This window comes from Setaria italica, chromosome V, assembly GCF_000263155.2.
Source record: "Setaria italica strain Yugu1 chromosome V, Setaria_italica_v2.0, whole genome shotgun sequence".
In the NCBI taxonomy this organism is placed as follows: domain Eukaryota; kingdom Viridiplantae; phylum Streptophyta; class Magnoliopsida; order Poales; family Poaceae; genus Setaria; species Setaria italica.
This window is the reverse complement of record NC_028454.1, coordinates 15,161,360-15,182,134: the sequence shown is the minus strand read 5'-3', so window position 1 is coordinate 15,182,134 and position 20,775 is coordinate 15,161,360. Positions and strand designations below refer to the sequence as shown.

Sequence of the window (20,775 nt, the reverse complement as noted above, 5' to 3'; positions counted from 1 at the left end):
CATAGGTAAGAAGACACTCTGGCATACTGCTATTCTGAACCATACCATAGGAGCCTTAGTTAATATTCTATTTCATTTCCTGAGAAATTATGGTTTTTCTTCATTCACTGCAGTTGATTATGGTTGGGTATTTCTTGTTATGCTTAGAACACTAACTATAAGAAACACACATATTTCAATTTTCTGAGAATGGAAATGGGGTGGAGCCTGGCGTCAAAAAAACAAGAAACAAAAGAGGATTCAAGGAAGCTTATGAACTAAAATGTTAACCTACAATATACCTCTTGAAAAGGAACTTGCCGTTGAGAAGGAATAAAACCTGGCAGGTCCATGTATGTCAGAATAGCTTCGCTACTTTTGGAATGTCATACTCCATACTGTGAATTAAGGAGTAAAGCATGGCAACAAAACTGAACATGTCTTATAAAAGTATGGGCCTACAGAAATGACAGGAATTATTATATTAACAACACAAAGGATAAGCAAAGTACAATTTGCGATTGCTATTGATGTATAAGGAACTATCTCAAACTGGTAACAAAGTGTATTAAATATCCATGCTGCCAACAAAAACAAACCGTTGTTAATCCATCACACCTGCATTTAGTTAAATAACTCCAATTGTCATACTATCTTTTTATCTTTTTATTAATCAGATATACCTCTTATCTAAAAGGCAAACAAACTATGATTACTGAGTGTGATGCAGTGACTAATTGTCATACTATATTTTTATCTTTTTATTAATCAACAAACTATGATTATTGAGTGTGATGCAGTGACTAACCTAGCCCAATTTCACTGATGGACTTCCTCTTAGCTGGCACTGGAGTGGAGACCATCTTGGAGCGGCCATGAACTGCATAAAGCAGAGAAATTATCAGTAGGCTTCTAGAACACCCTTACAACTGCTGCTCGAACACCACCATTGTTGCCAACCCTCCATGATCGATCCCATTCCACCGGGGTTTGTTGTGGTGCTTGTGGGATGCATCTTCCTTCTTCTTTAAGGTAATTTTAGATCCTTCAAAAGATTCAAGGTCATCCAGGACATCCTTCAAAAGAAACAAGGTTATCAAAATTTATACCACAGTAAGATCACACATGCAGAAAATTGATAGAGATGGGCACTCTTTTGAAAGAGCATAGCAATTTTTCTTGCAATGTGACAGTGGAACAAAAAATATTTTTTATCTACCCTGCAGAAAGCATACAATCATCGGGTTATCGCATTTGTTTCCAACACGACAGATTGCAGATGCCGGCAACCCAAAGAATTTAAACCCATCAGCTTCACAAAGCCTGCCCATAATCTTCATTAAAGGCATCCATCGGCAATGTAACATTCAGAAGGAGAATGCAAATGATTCACTGGATATGCAAATGATTCACAGCGAGTTGTATTACAATCACTATAAATTGTAAATCTCCAAGACAAAATTGATGTTTCTAGCCTCCAGCAAGGTACCCAAAAGCTTGGAATCACCCAATGCCACTTAAGCTAAAAAATATTAAAACATGATCCGTATAGCAGTTCAAAGAAAATTACTAAATGACACTTTACTTGTAACATTTCTATTATAAGCTAGTTGGTCCTGCATGACATAGTAAATTGCTTACTATTCTGATGTATGTTTCATGCCAATTTCTCTAAGTTAGTCTAAGCATTCTGAGCAATCCACCTGATGTGTTTTCCAATCAAAACATAAGGAATGAAATAGATAACCCGCTGCTGCATGAAATGCACGATCACCAAAAAATCATAGCAGCTACCTAATGATTGCCAATTCCAAAATCAGACAACTGTCGCTGGTAAGAAAAGCTGAGTGAAATCTTTTTACAAGAAATATTTATGGTTACGTTCCAATCAGTCAACAAGTTATGCAAGTGATGTCATGGTTACTATACAATCAGTAGGAAAGTGATGTCACTATCCCACCAAACTCAATCAGAGCTAGGAAGGAGAGTGAATAGGTGATGACATACCTTCAAATATTTCTTGACAATCTCTTGTCCTTGCACTCTCTCCTTCCAAGCTTCTTGGTTCTTCCTTTCCATTGCTTTGCGGTACACATATGAAAGCATTTATGTGAATAATTCATTTTCCAAATGGAACAAGCATTGGGTTTGCTTGATGCGGCTTTGATTGAGTTTCTTTCTGGACATTTTGTCAAACACATGGAATGCACCAGACTTTTAATTTTACTACATCAAGATTTTGCACGACAAATCTCTCAATCAAAGAAGCATTTCATTATTTTTCTAACATCTTGGATGACACAACATGCATTTAGGCACACCATTCTAAAGGTGAATTTACCATTCTAGGGTACCCAAAGGATAAAGCTATGTGTTAAAACCTTGAGCAAACATTCATAACTCAGAGTGCTACATAAGTAAATTATTGAATGTACCTACAACAATTCTCATGGCATTGCACACACATATACTTGTATAGATATTAGCTTGTTGATAAAAGACCAAAGGTAAACAACAAGTTAACACTTACTGCCCAAAAGATTACCTTTTATCACTCAATCTAGACCAATGTTGAAACTGAATAGCTATTGCCCAGTGTCCTTGGTGCTAAAAGAAACAAAAACATAACAGAGTATTTCCTTGATTATAAGAAAAGAAAATACTGCTCATTTCACTTGTACATGAAATTAGTCTCTAGCCAAGAGCAAATTGCCCCTCCACCTTGGTTGATATCAATGTGAATTTTAGAATGACATTTTGGAACTCTTGAATCTTGTCAGGGAATTGCATGCACCTTTCCCATGCGCATCCTGGTCGTAGAGGCAACAAGCCCAAAACTGTAGTAATTTCAGAAATTAGCATATTCATTTGTTATACTGCCTAGAGATTTAAGCTAACAAGTAAAATAAAAAAATTAAGCTAAAGAAAAAATAGGTATACTATTCATCTGTACCCAGTTAGAATTTAGGATGGATCAAAAAATATACTTTTAGGAAAAGTCAAACTAAACAAACATATCAACTAAATTATAACAAAACACTGATAATTTTTTTAGCAAGTTTCTTCAGTAACTGCAATTTACTAACTTGCAATGCTATTGTGGATAAAGCACTGCATTTTTTTTGTTTTGATTCTTGCAGCAAATGCTATGGCTATTTCAATGTACGAAATAGATAATCTCTATGAAAACAATATATGATACAAAATCAAATTCTTCTTGAAATATGAGAAATAAGAAAAATAATTGAAGAAGAATACCTGACTATCTGGCAAACACATATTAAGCTTTATAATCAGGAAGCATGGCACATGCTTCTGCCAGGTCAATTAGGCCACACTGAGTTTCTGCAGGACCAAAGTACCAATCTACAATTAGCTCCAGCCAGTTCCTCAATAGTTAGAAGTTCTTAACCTTGAAAGTAAGCAGTGTTACCTGGACACCTCTGTCCTAATTTTTTTTGGCCAAGCTGGACACCCCGCACCAGTGTCAGTTTGTGACCGCTCAACACAGGTGCTATTTGGCATGTCCCCAAAAATTATCAGACACCTGCACCAGTGTCCATGTAACAATGAAGGGTTTCATAACCAACTGAACATTCAAATTTTCAGTAACCATAAAGTAATCTGATCAAACAAGACATCAAACTATGCTAATACATTATTTTCTAATGAAAACTAATAGATTGAAAAATAGACAAAAATGAAAAATAAGAATCTACACATCACACTATATAATAAGTCTCAATAGAAAACAACCCTGCTAACTCTTACCTGCTCAAGGACATCCTCGCTATGGAAGTTGACGAGCTTAACAAAGATTAATGGTTGGATAATCTTGAGCTTCTCGACCAAACCACCCAAAACATGATTAAAACAGTAGCATATGTTTGGACATTACACATGATTCGAAAAGAAGAGTTGAAATATGCACAAATGACCAGTTCTCATATTTCAAGAACAAATTACTCTCATTTGATGAATTGGCTTATGCTAAAATTATTATTAATGTAACATATAGTCAGAATCAAACAAAATCGATGCAAAGATTTATTGGTACAGGTAAAAATGATATCAAAGCTGAATCCTTTCTCTTGTTTTTTATAACAGTTCTTCCTTTGAGTACCAGTTTGCGTATAGTAGTAATATTACGCTAATATATATCTATATATATTGATCTAGCATATAGTAAAGGTTACTTATATTATATTTATACACTTCAAATATATTGATCTAGCATATAGTAAAGCATATAGTAAAGTTTTCTGAATATGCACTACACGTCGTCATCCGAGTCCCTGATTGGATGAAGTTGACCCACACTTGTTCCATCATAATAGAATTCTCCCTTTCGATTTACGACCTCCTCCAAAAGGAATCCACATAGTTGTTCTTGAATTACCCTGAGTTGCTCTGGGGTGATAAGTTCTTCTCTCATTTCAGCAATCTGTCATGTGCAAATTAACATCATCATTTTAAACCAATATATGTGCAAATTGAAAAATATTGAAATTGATATAAATTGTGATTACATACTTGGTGTTGACGGTCCCTGCCTTTCTTGGGACAATTCCGTGGATGAACTCACAACAGTAGTATCCACATAAGTTGTTTCCATCCTCCTACCTCAAACACTCAATATGGAAAAAGGAGTTATGAAATATTCAAACAGTCGTAGTTTTTAAAGAAATGACATGCACTAGATGTCCAAATTGAAATCATACCAGAAAGTTATCCCTAATATGAAGTTCTTCCTTGAACGGTGCTGGGTGGTTTTTTATGAAGCGAGCCCGTACCCTGTTAAGCGCGTTTACGAGGCTTTGGTACTCTGCTTTTGGTTTCCTCTTCAGGTCCAGCACTGTGATGTGGCTTCGATCAATCTCTATAACAAGTAGTATCTAGTGGAACCTGTTCATATACACATACTCACGCAATGTTAGGTATACTTATTATTAACTTGAACAGATGATGAAAAAAGGGATGAATGACTCACTGAAAGTTGTACGGCAAAACTATGTATTGCATGTGATGTTGTTTATCCAGGAAGCTGAAAATAGTCTTTATGGTCCGATTTGGCAATTGCATTAATCATTCCTAGTTTATAACATGCGGATCCATGAAGCCGACATGATAGTATTATTTTCTGCGACAATGTTGGATCTTCATTCTACATGATACAAAATAAAAGAGGGGATGAGACGACACACAATTAATGCAGATATCAGAGCAAACACTTACCAAACCCATGCACTAATAAGGGACTTGTCAAGGGCGTCTTGATGGTACAAGTACCATAGACTTTCAAACTCAATCCATATGTCATCTGGCCCTTGAAAGTAATCACGATTTTGAACCTAAGCAATGAACATGATCCGTCAATCTGCAGCTGCCTCCATGTACCATTTATGAAATGCATACATTTTCATTGGTAGGTGAGACACCAACTATGGCTGCACAAGAGGTTCCCCCAACTTAAACTCCCATTTACCAACACTTGGGTGAGTTTCGATATCATCCCCCCTAGGAGTTGGTCTTTTGTGAGATTGGTCTCAGCAATCCACTGAGCTAGAATCTCATCTTCTTTTGAAAGCACTTTGAGCGAATCGATCGATTGTTGAGATTGTTCTCCGAGCTAGGGAATGGTGGACCGTGATCTTTTTTTTCTTCTCAAATGCCTTTGTGATTGAGTGATCATAGTCCGAGATGGGTTCTTTCATCACTTTTTTAACCACAAGGGATTCAAAGTATTTCTTCGTTGCTTCATCAATTGGTGGTCCCCTGGGATTCTTCTTTGGCTCGAAGTGAGCAGCAACCTTAGCCATAGATATCGCATGATTTTCCTCCATAATTCGTTCATATAGAAGCTTCGGAGGTGGAGGCTTTGCTTTCTTAGGAGGTGGGTTCTTCTTCTACTTCAGAGGTGGTGGGAATGAAGCCTTCGAGTTTTTCTTCTTACGAATGAAGCTAAAGGGATGATGCGGGAACTATGGCTACTTGCAGAAACCTTATGTAGTGCTTGGCCTAACAAATCCAGGTGTGGATGGCGTGTCCCAGTTCCGTGTCACCAGTGCCTCCAGGGATCTCGAGGTCCAAGTCTTCCCATCCTATTTTCACTCGGTCAACCTGGACTCTAGCATATCCTTCAGGAATCTGCACGCCATGAATTGTCCCGCCCGGTACTGGTACTTCAACAATACCATGAGCCACTACTTTGACCATTTTCCTCACCGGAGTAAGAAGCTTACATGGGGTCCTCACAGTGATGTTGTCCATGGGGTAGTGTTCGTTGTTACTCGCAACCGTGTTAGACGATTCTTCAACTGGTTGGAACTCCATGGAAGTGACGCTACTACGATGCTGGGAAGCGGGGCTTATTATGTCCACATTAGCACCTGATACAGCTCCTGCTTGGCTAAGTGCTAATACCTCTTGAAGCCAATCCATTCTTTCATTAGTCAAAGCTACTTGTTCTTCTAGGATATGCAGCTTCTCTTCTGTTGCAGCCTTGCTTCTTCTTCGACTTCTGTAAGACTCAATATCTTCACTGAAGCCTTTCTTCCATGTAACTACACCCATGCCTCAAACACGTCCAGTGTGTTCTGAATTTCCATGTGCATAAGTCAGCTTGTCTTTCTCTCTGTCAGGCTTGAAATTTTCTTGCCGTTTAGCCTTTAGTGCATTTTCCAACCTGGTGAATTTTGCTATTAATGAATCGGTAGTAATAAACGATCCATCTTCCCTATTTAGTGTGCCGCCATGAGCATAGAAAAAGTTCTTTGCTCGCAATGGCCAATCAAGAGTTACCAGCATGATTCCTCTTGCCTAATGGTCATCTTCCATCCTCTGCCATTTTGGCATCGCCATCTTATAACCTTCTTGGCCAAGACAATTGAGGGATATGGGTGTCGGATTTATAAGCCCAGCAGTCCACCAGGGGGTTACCCAAGTGGTTGATTTGTAGGTGAGGGTGATTGCGAAACCAAGAACTCGAAAGTGATCATGAGAACACAAAGGGGGACACGAGGGTATTAGATAGGTTCATGCCTCCGTAGAGTAATACCCTACATCCTGTATGTTGGATTGTATTGCTTGGTATAAGATGAGATGTCCCCCGGGGGGGGGGGGCTCCCTTAGCTGCCTTAAGTAGGCTGACGACCAAGAGATACAAGTCGGTTTGAATCTAATCTACTCAGACATTACATGGAAAGCAATCTAGGTCAGACTACAAAAACGCATCCCATGATGTTCGGGTAGATTTGGACAATCTTGTTGCCTTGACTTATGCTCCAAGTAACTTCATGTCCTTAGCCCACACACCCTTGTCGGGTGGGCCTACTTGTCAGGTCTGGCCAGTAGCTCGGTCGGTGGGGACTCGTGGGGTACCCATATCCCTCAAGCCCCTGAGTGATGTGTAGGCGAACAGGAACTTGAGGTCATCATAGCAAAGGTTGAAATTAGGTCGGCTGAAGCTGTGATGGCATCATGGTGATGGAGAGGCTGCGCATTGCTCAAAAAAGAAGAAAATCCGAGCAAACGCAGAGCCAACACATAGAGTGAAGCCAAGTGCCGAGTTGATGGAAGCTGGCGTCCAGCAAGTCGAAGCGATGGGTATGGAGGGCATTGCAAGACGCGGTCCGTAGGAGTAGCCTTCGAGCATTGAAGCGATTAGAATAATCGGTCCAATGGTCAAGGAAGAAAAAAGTTGTCTCTTGAAGCAGATCCTAGTGCCCGAGCACAAACATATGCACAGCCACGGAGGCCTACCGACTATAAATGTGTGCCCAAATCTCTGGAGATATGGACTGAAGCAATGATAGGTAAGCGACAAAAAGTCCTTGTTCACGGGAGTACTGCACCATTGAAGCAGCTTCATGGGAGTACTGCCCGCAAGTACTTGAGGATAAGGTTGAGTCATCACGTGGACACTGAAGAGTTGTACTATTATGTAGCCTCCTTATCGTGCGTCCTCATGGGTTTACTTTAGCGTATTGGATGCTAGTCGGTAGCCCGGCTATAAATAGACCAATCATTCTGCTTGGAGAGTCATGGCTCGAGTAATAGCATTTATAGGTTTGAAGCTTGTAGTTTTTGATAGGAGTAGCACTCGCCCAGAAGCTTGATGCTAGAAGAATTCTCGTGAGGAACACCAAGGTGCTCCTACCCTTCGCAGTCTCTACGGTGAAGTCGGGAAGTAACGATGCTACAAGAATTCTTGTGAGGAGGCTACATCGTGAACTCCGCTCTTTGTCCAGGACACCGCTTAGGGAAGCTTGAAGCGCAACTTTCTTGTATTGTGCTTTTTTTTCTGCATTGTAGCTTCTTATCCTGGGATGTCGGCTATCCCAGAGCTGTTCACAGTCTTTTGTAATATGTAATGCTAGAAATTTGATTTTAGCTGACTTAAAATATGCTTTTGCATCTGTTTCTAGTGTTTTATGGGACCGCAAAGGCATGCTTTCTTGAAACTGGCATACTGGTCCCAAGGTTGTAAACTAGCTTTGCCACAAAGGCTTGCCGAGTAGAAGTAAGCGTCCAGTCACCGAGGGTGAGGACTAGCAGGGCTATGGAGGCGTGCCGATCAGGATTTGGCATCCATCCCCCGAGGATGAGGACTAACGGGGCCACGGAGGCGCACCGAGTACAATTAGGCGCCTAGCCCCCGAGGATGAGGACTGGCAGAGCCATAGAGGCACACCGAGTAGAATTAGGCGTCCAGCCCTTGAGGAGGAGGACTGGCGGAGCCACGGAGGCGCGCCTAGTAGAATTAGGTGACCAGCCCCCGAGGATGAGGACTGGCCGAGCCACGGAGGTGCGCCAAGTAGAATTAGGAGCCTAGCCCCCAGAGGATGAGGACTAGCGGAGCCATGGAGGCGTGCTGAGTAGAATTAGGCGCCCAGCCCCCGAGGGTGAGGGCTAGCGGAGCCACGGAGGCGCGCCGAGTAGAATTAGACGCCCAACCCCTAAGTAGAATTATCCTTGTTATTTTTGCACATTCCGCATGGACAACACATGAAACCCTTTGACGACTTGTTGGCCTCTCCTGCTTCAAGAAAAGCCTTTAGGCCATTAATGAACGGCACGGGGCACCGGTCGCCGTACATCCATTGCCGGTTCATCTGCAAAAAGTTTTTAATTTACTTCTCTATTTGTAAAGTAACAAATGTAAAAAAACACTTTCTGAACAATATTGCTGACCTTTTATATAAGGACCACTTTCAATGAGCAAATTAAATCCCTACAGATTTTGTGGGGAATTTTGACAGCAACTCCGTTTGTCCCGAATCGTCATTAGCTTGAGCTCAATTATATTATTTATGTAAAGCAATAAAATTAGTTGATTATTTTTGTTTCAACATTGTATTTATGTTATTTATGTAAAGCAACAAAAGTAATTAATACAACACATGTTTGTCAACATCCAATACGAATTTCTCAATTCGAACAGACTTTCATAAGTAAAAATTCTACATTCTACATGCATGTATAAATTGAAAAACTCTCCATTCATCCTCACTCTAAAAAAACATAAAAATCTCTAGTTACGAAGCATAAAATATAGAATACTAATTATGAGAGGAGGGAGGATGAAGTTCCTAACCTTTAGAATAGTTGGAAGAGTGAAATTCCCTCCAAATCATGAGAAAAATGGGCAGCACTCCCTTAGGTCGCCATGGGAGTGAAGAAGCCCGATCTCTCGGCCAAATGGTTGAACTCAGGCTCGGGGAGGAGGAAGGAGCTTATTTTATAGTTTGTACGTTAGTACCGGTTGGTGGTTCTAGTCGGTAGTAACACTGGTAGAAAACTCACCTTTAGTCCCGGTTGGTAGAGAGCAAATCTCCTGAAAATCCATCCGGGATAAACCATCGAGACAAAGGGGGGTGGGGTCTTTTGTCCCGGATCACTCAGACTAAAGACCCCCTTTTATCCAACCGGGATAAAAAAGGGTCGCCATGCCAGGCGCAGCCCCCCACCCAACCGGGACTAAAGGATTTTGCAAAAAAATAAAAGAAATCCCGGGGGATCCCCAAGAGGCCCCCCCACACGTGCACGTCGCAAGTCACAAGTCACGCGATTTTCCAAGCAAAATATGCGCGTGCGCGGTGCGTGGAATTGAACCAACGACCTCAAGCCTCGCGCGTAGCTTCCTTGCCATCCCACCTACACAGCACATCTAACTATATAGGGAATGCAATCCTTTTTGTATTAACTTGTGGGGACCGTTTTATCCCGGTTGGAAACACTAACCGGGATAAATTACAAATTGGGATAAAAGGGTTCGAGGGATTTAGTCTTTTTTACCCACCCGTGGGGGATCCTTTTATCCCGATTGGTATTACAAACCAGGATAAAAGGTTCGAGGGATTTAGTATTTTTTACCCACCCGTGGGGATCCTTTTATCCCGGTTGGAAACACCAACCGGGATAAAAGACTCCCTTTTATCCCGGTTGGTATTACAAACCGGAATAAAAGGGCTCAAGGGATTTACTCCTTTTTTACCTACCCGTGGGATACCCTTTTATCCCGGTTGGAAATACCAACCGGGATAAAAGGGTGGTCTTTTATCCCGGTTAGGATTTCAAACCGGGATAAAAGGCCTCTCAGGCCTTTTTTTTTCCACTAGCCTTTGCAACTAGGATAAAAGGTCCCGGTTGGTGAGCCCCCCGCCAGTGACTGAGCTTTAATCCCGGTTGGTGAACCTTTTATCCTAAGCTAACTTTAAACCGGGATAAAAGGAGGCACATGGAAGGTGAGTTCTCTACTAATGTAAATTGTGACATTTAGTATCGGCTGAAGCTAACAGCCGGTACACACGTGTGTGGACACCATTTAGTACGGTTGAAGCTACCAGCCGGTACTAAATGGCTTCCAAAGGAATGTAGTCATTGGCCACCTAGTCCCCATGCCGTCATTTAGTACCGGCTGAGGCTTTAAACCGATACTACAAGAACTCTGATGATATTGTGGGTGACGACCAGTACTAATGTGTTAGATGAATGCTTAGTTTTTCACCAGTGAGACCTCCCTCGCTGACCACGGCCAGCAGAAGAACCAGACCACCGGGCGCGTGCCACGGCAGCGACAACAACGGCAAATCAAGGGCTGATCTCTACGCGGGCGCGGTGGCGCAGCGGGTCCATGCACGGCCCAAGCCATCAGAGCCACCGCGCAGGGCCGAGGAGAGCGCCTGCAGTCGTCAACGGCAAGCCGCCGAGAGGCTCAGCAAGATCTCCGGCGCAGCGGAGGCCACCTGAGCTAGAAGCTAGAACCAGTACTGCCGTAACTAGATACAGTGACTGCTGGTGCTGGGAGTTTCCCGGCGCCATGAACTCTGAGGCTATGAGTGCACCCAGCGTGCTCTTGTAAAGGTTGAATATGTAACAGACGCGGTGTCGTGTATTTATTTTTTTTGAAACGACGGTGTCGTGTATTTACGTCATTAGAACAAATAAATATACTCCTGCAATACTAAGACAGACACATATGTCTCAACAGCGTGCTGCCCACTATGGCCCAAGTATGTCTCAACAGCTATAGCTCGGAACCATACACAGCAGAGACATTCAGCACGTTATTCGATTATTACAGTTTAATTACGTACGTTTTACAGAGTAGGCACCATAGAATGGTTCGTACGCGCATTGAGTATCCTCAGGACAGATAGGTTTGCTGAAAGCGGTCACGTGACACTTGCATATTCACTTCACTTCCCTTCTGTGAAAAAAGCGCCGATGGTACTCCCCGAGAGCCCAAATTGGGAACAAGTTGCGGTAGTTGGGATAATTGAAATACATCGAGGAGTTGAAATTCCCAACATGCCCCTGTTATGCAGATATAGTCAGTGATACGTTTGACAGAAATTACAGATGCAATTGTTATGTTTGCAGTATGTGGATAGAAGCGAATTATTCATAGGTTGAGTTTCAATATAGGCTACATTGGCATAATATAGTGCTTAAGGGAAGTTCTTTTCCATTTTATGTCTTGATCATCATGTCTTTATGTATTCATTATTACCGCATAGTTAGTTCTTTTTATAAGTTATTGGTTGTGTTAAGTTGTTGTTTATAATTGTACATAGCATGCGAATGTTTAACGTCACCTCCACAAATGATGTTTTGAACTTCAAACGTACTGGAAACATTATTAGATTTATGACCACACCTTGGAGACCACATCGATGAGGATTTTGGCCAATTATATAGATAGAGGTAGCAACTGCCACTACTACAACACTAATTATTTTCCCCATAGTTCATTTTTTTAAAGTGACCAACTATTTCTAGTATATTTTGTTAACTGGCTACAAAACTGTGGGCAATGAGTTTATATATCGGAGATGTTATTTTTACCAATTTTCTAAAACTGTTAGGAATGCTAGTAATCATATACTGAAAAAAATATTGGCCACTTCACTAAAAAAATACTAATGGTAGTAATATTGTAAACCACTTGTAAAAATAAAATATTGGGAAAGATGGAAACTCTCGTAGTGCGCTTTTTCTAAAGGCAAGGATCTTTGCTATTCAACACTTTGTTCATTGTGAACCATTAGTTTAATTTGCTTCAGCTGCATTGCGGCTATTGTAATAAAGTGCAGCAACAATCATCCAAGGATATAGATGCTCGGATGTTTTTATTCTTAAGAAAGATGTATTCATGCTTTCACATTATAATGGAGATATAGATATTCGTCTCATAATATATGCAAATGCTTTTATTAATTTAACATAAACACACTTACTTGTTGGGGAAACTCGCCTGTCTGCATCTGAATATTAATAAGTTCTTTTGCGGCATGATGCAGTGGTGCAGGATCCCGATCAATCTATTCATGGATTCCGAAGTGCAGAAATAATACAACATAGAAAATTAGCATAGCTTCGTGAAAAGTATAATTTATATGCAAATTAATGAAATAATAGACAAACAAACCTGCCCAGCATAAAGTAAGGCTAACATTGCCCAAGCAGTGTTCACCGCATGAGCACAATCACCCTGTACATAAACCTGCTCATGTTGAAAATGAAAAAAAAACTTTGTTACTTCATCTAAATCAATTAAGTTTTGAGTTGCATAGCATCTTCAAAATAAGGAAAAAAAAAGTCTCAGCACACCAAATCTTAATCTTGCATCACAATCCTATTAGGGCATTGGTAATGCAGGAAGTACCTAGAAAGTAGAAAAATCAACATAACCATGACATAAGGTTTCAATTTGTGTGAGTAGGGCATGAAGTTTTCTGTTTCTCATGCCCATCTCCTTTTCTCTCTCCTCTTGACCATCATCATCATGTAAGGCTCACAGATTGGCCCTTACAGTTTTATTTTTGTAGCTGTGGATCACTAACATGTAAATCGGCTTAATAATTTCTTTTAGCTTTCCATAACTTGTTCGCCTAGTAAAGTTTTTAGCTTCCTAGAAAGCATGCCGGTGCGTTGCAATGAAGCAATTATTGTTTCTGTCTATCATGGTTTGGCACGAAACCAGATGAACTAATTAACGATGTAATATGTAATAACACTGCTACATAAATATTAAGTTTAGAATGTGATTTTTTTTCACCGGTGTGTGCCTTATGAATACAAACAAACCCAACCACATTAATCTTCACTTGCACGTGGAATAAGCAAAAACACTACTTCAGGCAAGTATCACTACTGCAGAGCACCTTATTCGTGCCGGTGTGAAAATCTCATTCGTGCCGGTGGAAGGAATGGCACCATAAAGCCGATGCGAATACAAATGGTTATTCGTGCTAGCGTCGAAGCCGGTACAAATAACGATTACGCCTACCGGTTCAAAAGTAAAAATAGGATTTACAAATGAAAGTAGCAAAAATATTTTTTCTAGGCATCACAAATCACAAGTCACGAGTATTTGGTGTGAAATACGCGCATGTGCAGCATACAACATTCGAACTCATGACCTCCCTCCTCGCACAATACCTCCCACCTACACCATATATGTGCACACAGAGGGAAGTTCTATTCCTTTTGACCCTTATTGTCCAACATTTTGGTCCATTATTTGGGCATATAAATGACTTCAAATAAAAAATATTCAACTACAAAGTTGTAAATCTCGTCAAACCGTACAATTTTCATATAAAGATTATCTCCATCCGAGTCTGTATGCAAAAGTTATGAATTTCTAAATACAAGCTAAAAATTCGAATCACATAGGCACGAAATTTATCCTCACCGGTGCAATTTCGAGCTGGCATGAATTATCCTTGCCTGCTCAATTTTGAACCGGCATGAATACTCCTGGGAGGTTTCGTCCCCGCTCTATTGTGAGCCGGTACGAATTATGGAGTATTTGTGCTGGTGTAATTTCACGCCGGCGCGTATAATAGATTATCTGTACCAGCTCAAAATTGCACCAGTATGAATAACGGATAATCCATTATTTGTGCTAGCATGTTTTCCACACGGTATGAATAACATGTTGGCTCATTTACGCTCGTCATAAGGATGAGCCAATAGGAATGAGTGTTTCTCTTATAGTGTATATACTGACAAATGGACATTTCGGTGACACGTGTTGTGTGCAAAAATTCAGCATTTGCTGTAATCAACACATTTCTAGAAAAATAACTTTCCATCCTCCACATAGATACCAACCAAATTTGCATCCGATACTAATGCTAGTATTAGTACCGGATCCAACATTTGGTAGCCCGTGGAGACCTTCCCGGTAATACCAACCGATACTTAAAGGTAGGTTTTAGTACTGGTTGGTGTTACCACCTAGTACTATTTCTCCTCGGAGGCTTTAGTACCTATTGATATTACCAACCAGTACTAAAAGTATAAAAGTCACCTTTAGTACCGGTCTGTGTTACTCAGTCGCATGTGCTATGTAAGTGAGATGGTAAGGATTGTACACACAAGGCAAGAGGTCCCAAGTTCAAATCTCGCACATCGTGCACGCGGATTTTTTACGTGAAGCAAGAGCGAAAGTGTGAATGGGGTACTGTGTGTATGCAGGTTCGTCCCAAGAAAGGAGTAGGTTGTGCAGCTTTGGAGGACGGAGTGTTACAATTAACTATAATTTGCAAAAATCTATAGCAATGTAAATTGTTCTTTCTCTCTTCGATCAATATATTGCATATGCCCTTAAACTAACTAACATCACTGAGTTGAACATATAGGAATTCAAGTGTGCTGGTAGGGAAGAGGTGTGGCTCACATCCATGCAAAAAACTATAGGTCATCTAATTGTTACTGATAGTTTACACCATTATCTGTTTGATTTTCATTGAGATATATACATCTAATTAGGTACCAGCTTTTCATGCATAACTACCAACCTAAAGTATAAATAAAGCTACATGAAAGATAGCTTGGCCTTACCTGTCTCACACATGAAAGATAGCTCTCTCCCCAGCCACCCGAATTGAGTTGTTTAAGCAAGAGAAAATCACATGCTTTTCTGATGGAATAACTATTCTCATATGTCCTGCCAGCAGCAAGTAATCCTTTTACCGCAAAAAAGGTCCCATACGTGAAACATATGCCCCACGTTCCGTACCTAGTAAATAACCAAACTATGTAGTTATTACCAAGTGTTGAGTGAACATATTTTCATAAAAGATTTGCAGGGATTTTACGAACCATGAACCATCAATCTGTTGGCTATTCTCAATAAATCTAGCAGCTTTCTTGACGCATTCACATATATCATTGCTACGATAATTTGGATATAATTCTCTGAACAGTACAAGAGCTTGGATCACCGAGGAAGTGCATTCAACCGACCTGCCAATTTGTTGCACACCATGACCTGTATTCTCTTAGTGAATTGAAAGGGAAGATAATGGATTTTAAAACAAGGTGCCATATGCGCTTCTTACGGATAATCAGCAACTATATTCCGAAAACTCTCTGATGGATTGAAAATCTGAATTGCCAAGCAAAGACAATGTCAGTCCATTACGATTGTACAATATACAATTTTAAAGGTACTGATCTAATTTTTTTCTACTTCCTAAACTTTTTAAAACAAACTTAGAACCTATTGGTAAGAAAGAAAAACTTGAGAGGCTTCCACCAGAATTTCCATGTGAGGTTGCCAATCATATTAATGCTTAAGAGATACATTACTCTATCTCCTCAAATTCAACATTTCTAATAGTATTTGTTTTCTACGGAAAAAAGATAGTTCTGGAAAACATTATCCACCCATATGATTGAACTGTAGGATGCAGATCTCACAAAAATACTCACCTCAACCCAGGAACCAGTTCTCTTACGTTCATATGTGGAAAAGGAACCATCTTTATTCTTCAAGAAAACATGAATTAAGTGTCAATGAATTGAACTTGTTCAGGCATACACAGTTGCATTGATGAAAAAAGATTGTATAGGGCCGTTGCATGGATGTACTTGTAGTATCATTGGTGAAAAGGCTGAACATCAATACGTGTAATATGAATTTTGTTGTGCATATGTTCCTTTGCAATGTACACATCAGAAAATTTGTTGAGTTCGTTTCCTGGGTATATTACAGATTTCCTTTTGTCCTAATGTATTCCTTCGTCTAATATATTGATAATTTATGATTTCAATTTCTTCCAGTATCTAGCCATTGCAATGGCATACGGGTATCAAGTGCAAAAAATGTTCCGAGCATTAGAAAATTTGTTACTGCTAGATGTGACAACAATAATAATAACAAGCATTTTAGTTTACTCTAGCTATTGGTAATTTTGTTTGTGCAATTAATTTGATTACTACCAAACGAGATAACCAAAATATGCTATGACGGTGGTAACCTTTTTGCAGTTTGCTCCAATCATCACACTGATGAGAAAGCAAATCTTGTTGAAGATAATTACTTTACAGAATAGTAGAGAAAATTATAGTTTTGAGTATGAGTGATAAGGGCATATATGGCACAGCTCCAGAAAAATTTGGAGCTAGGTCATTATGCATATAGTGAAGGTATTTAGTTGAGTAAATCATTATTATTTTGAATTAAACACATATGTTTACTTTATTTTATGATTCGCGCACCAAATATCTTACATATATCTTGGAGTTGCCGCTGTTCTAAATAGGACCTAATAAACTTGATATTTAGAAAAAATGCTTTTATTAACAGAAAATTAAACATAGGTCTCTAACGTAACTAAAGGTCAGGCATACGTCCATATTTAATATTAGAACATGAATTTATTACTTCATCGGATAGCAATGGTTTCTTTATACAAATTAGCCACAGTTCTCTATACAAAGCCATGGTTCTACAAGATTGAGTTGATAACTGTAAATCACTCCATAGACTAATTTATTACTTCATCAGATAGCCATACCATAAAGGAAAGAAGGCAATCAGCAGCATCAAGCAACCTCTCTTCTCCAATTAGTTCCTCAACAAGGTTGGGATAACTTTTTGGTAGTAAGAGTAATGCCTGAAAAGTTCAAGTTCAAAAATCAGCAAAAACCTCATTATTATTCTAGAACCAACAATAACACTTAATACAAAAATTCCATAAATATGTACTGCCATGTGGGAACCTTCAGGCTTCAACAGTCTAGCTAGCCCATAGTCACTGACTAATACAAGTAGCATAATGAAATACTAAATTAGTATCAATTTTTTATCTTCCCTTCTTGTGAACAAATAGTATTTACTAAGAAATGGAAAAGATCTCCTTTGTTGACATTCGCCGACATTATATCAAGTGTAGCTAAAAGAACTACCAAATTAGGGTACTTATATTGCTCTTTTAAAAGAAAGAAATAGTAGTTCATATGTGTCTCAATAGGATGTAACCTTAAGTTTCCTGCCTGACAAATTAATAGTGAACTCATGGGAAAAACTCCTTGGTCACATTTAATCAGAAAGCTATCCTCTACATTGTCCAATGCCACTATTATTACCGAATCATATTATTTTGTGTTTCTTTATGCTTCCTCAATTTATTAATATGCACAAATGATCTCAAATATAGGATTCATGGTCATAGAATGGTAGTGGCCTTTATTTCCTTATAACACTGCTACCCTCTCCATATTGTCATGTGTTTGTTTATGGATCCTTAATATATTAATATGAAAAAAACGATCACAAAAACAGGATCAAGCCCATGGCATGGCCAGGACCGTTCCTTGTAACTATTTTCCTATGCTTTATTTTTAATTCTCATTTGTTTATAAGAGTGCATGCCTAGCATTAAAGTTCTATAAGAGAGAAATAGGTATGTCTAAAGGACAATTATTACAAACAAAATAAAAATAATCATTTGATGATAGCGTACGGTGATGAAATAATAGGCTTGGTCCATTGCAATTTCAGAAATTCCAAATAAATCTCAAAGGTCCACGTGGGCATGAGCAAGTGGTTGGAGTGGTGCAAACATTTAGTCCCACATTGCTAGTGGAGGAGAAGGATGGCCAACATAAATATAGAGGTTGTCTCCACTCCTCCAAGCTATGTGTGTGGGGAGAGAAGGAAAGCTCCACACGCGCGCGCTCGCCCACGCCTCGCCGGGCGGGGCAAAGGGCGTGGGCGTGCGACACCTGCGTGAATTGTCCACCTAAATCCAACCTCCAGCCTTGCGGTGGCGCGGTTTCCTTTTGCCATTTTATTTTTTGGTTACTTGGCCTTCAAGTCAGCGAGATATATGGAAGCCTAATCGGTTTAGATCACGATCGCGACGTGAGATCGTGGGTTCTCCTATATATACGATCTATCGGCCTCTACCGAAAAGACATCTAATCGAGCTAGGATTTTTGCCTCTTCTCGCTACTGTGCCGCCACCATAGTCTACTCCATCTCGAGCGCCAGCGTGCAACAGCGAACAGGAGAGAAGGTCTCCGGAACCTCGTGCTCTTGTGATCCTGCACCGGGAGAGGACAAATAAGGTTTTTGGGAAGCGCTCCGCGCGACTACTCGGGGTCTTCACCACGGCTCATCTTCCATCCAAGTCCAGCATTGCGGCGTATCACCATCTTCGACATTGTCTGCTGTGCTCCATCTGCAGCACCATCGTCGTTCCGTCAGTACCGCTTGTCATCATAGCTGAGTACGTACACCGTGACCTGATCTGCTATTTTAACATGTTTTCTGAGATTATGTTAGTGTGCTTGATGTTGCCTAGCCCTTGTTCTCTTACCTCCAAATTCCCAACTTTGGCACTATGCAAAAAGAAGATTCCCCATCACATCAAACTTGCGGTACATGTATGGAGTACTAAATGTAGATGAAATTAAAAACTAATTGCACAGTTTTGTTGTACTTTGCGAGACGAATCTTTTGAGCCTAATTAGTCAATGTTTGGACAATAATTCACAAATACAAACGAAACGCTACAGTGTTGCTACAGTAATTTGGCACCTCCCAAATTCCCCAAGTAAACAAGGGCCTAGTTTGTTAAAGATTCACACGCTAGGTTTTGTTGTTATCATGATAAATCTAGTTCGGAATTTACTTTTGCGATTACCTAATTTTCCAACATATGGCTGGTGCATGCCTTTGTGCAACACACTACTACTAAAGCACTCATACTGTACAATTCATCTTTTATGGATTGTTTGGAACCATGCGAGATAAATATATCTTTCTATCAATCAAAACCTCAACCCGTAAAAGATAAATTATTTACCATGATTCTTTTTAACAGCTTATCTTTCTTAGTTGTGGAAAATCTCCATTGTAATAAAAAAATGAATCGTTCATAATGTTTTTATTTGGAACCATACAATATACCCAAACGGACAATTTGTGGCCTTTCAAATAATATCCACAATGTTCTATGCATCATCATGCATTGCTCCACACATGAGCCATCATTGGTTAAATGCTTTGTCCTTTCTTTCTATCCAGCTTCCTTCTTCGAGAAAACCCCGGCCCAACCCACATCCTGCATTCCCAGATTCGCAGGCATTCAACTGAACCATCACCAAATTCCTACACCTCCGCCGCCCGCCTACACCCCCCCCCCCCCCAACACACACACACGCGCACACACACACACAACTGCATTTCCCATCCCTACTACAAACATCCACCCTCCAGTCGCCACATTCCCCATCCGTGCTGGTTTCTATAATTTAGAACTTATGAATTAAAATGAAATTGATCTTTTTTTGTTCCTGCCATGTTTCCGGTGGTTTGTATGATTTAATTAGAAATCTTAACTCAATCTTTGAAAAATCATAAAGCAGCCCTCAGTACGTAGTATCGACTAACGTGGATAGTGCCAGACATTTGATATGTTTTTTGCAAGGGAATTGCCTAGCAGAGTCGAGGCTGAGGGTGACTGGAAAAGGGAAATAATTCCCTCAAAAGTATGTAAAAAAAAGGGTAGCGGGAGAAGGAGCTAGAAGATTGTTATTTCTAATTCCTGCCTAAAATGCACTCCCTTGTATAATTAAGGCAACAGAATGGTAAAAACATATATTGACCTTAAGTGCTTCTGCTGTACAATCAGATACAGACCAACCGCAATCTGTGGTAGAAAGAGTCCATGAACCTCTTGATATATGGGGATGCCCATAATTTTGATCACCGGGAGGATTCTCAACTACCTTTTAAGATGGAGATGGTAGTCAATAACTGTAATAATATTTAAACAATATAAATCATAGGGTATTATACCTATACCTGTGAGTTTCGTATAAACAAATATGCCTTCTGCAGAGTCGACGACCACTCATTGACAAGATTTGTCGAGCAAAAGGCTTCAACAATGAATGAAGTCTCCCAGCATTGGCAACCATCAACTACCTATAGGTTAATAATCAAAAGTATTCTCCAACTTACTGAGTTATTATTAGAGAAAATAAATT

General features: G+C 39.9%; 1 protein-coding gene across 1 annotated transcript in view; it reads right to left on the bottom strand.

The window, feature by feature from the left end:
* Window positions 1-11,352: 11,352 nt before the first annotated feature.
* The window catches only part of LOC101769509 (achilleol B synthase), a 20,913-nt gene continuing 11,490 nt past the window's right edge, over window positions 11,353-20,775 (bottom strand). The window contains exons 8-17 of the mRNA XM_022826650.1: window positions 20,591-20,713; window positions 20,392-20,514; window positions 17,295-17,393; window positions 16,207-16,263; window positions 15,834-15,880; window positions 15,595-15,738; window positions 15,334-15,511; window positions 12,911-12,985; window positions 12,720-12,803; window positions 11,353-11,796 (exon numbers count right to left, since the gene is read on the bottom strand). Coding sequence (XP_022682385.1) covers window positions 11,674-11,796; window positions 12,720-12,803; window positions 12,911-12,985; window positions 15,334-15,511; window positions 15,595-15,738; window positions 15,834-15,880; window positions 16,207-16,263; window positions 17,295-17,393; window positions 20,392-20,514; window positions 20,591-20,713 — 1,053 coding nt within the window. The 3' untranslated portion in view covers window positions 11,353-11,673. The remainder of the gene's footprint in view (window positions 11,797-12,719; window positions 12,804-12,910; window positions 12,986-15,333; window positions 15,512-15,594; window positions 15,739-15,833; window positions 15,881-16,206; window positions 16,264-17,294; window positions 17,394-20,391; window positions 20,515-20,590; window positions 20,714-20,775) is intronic.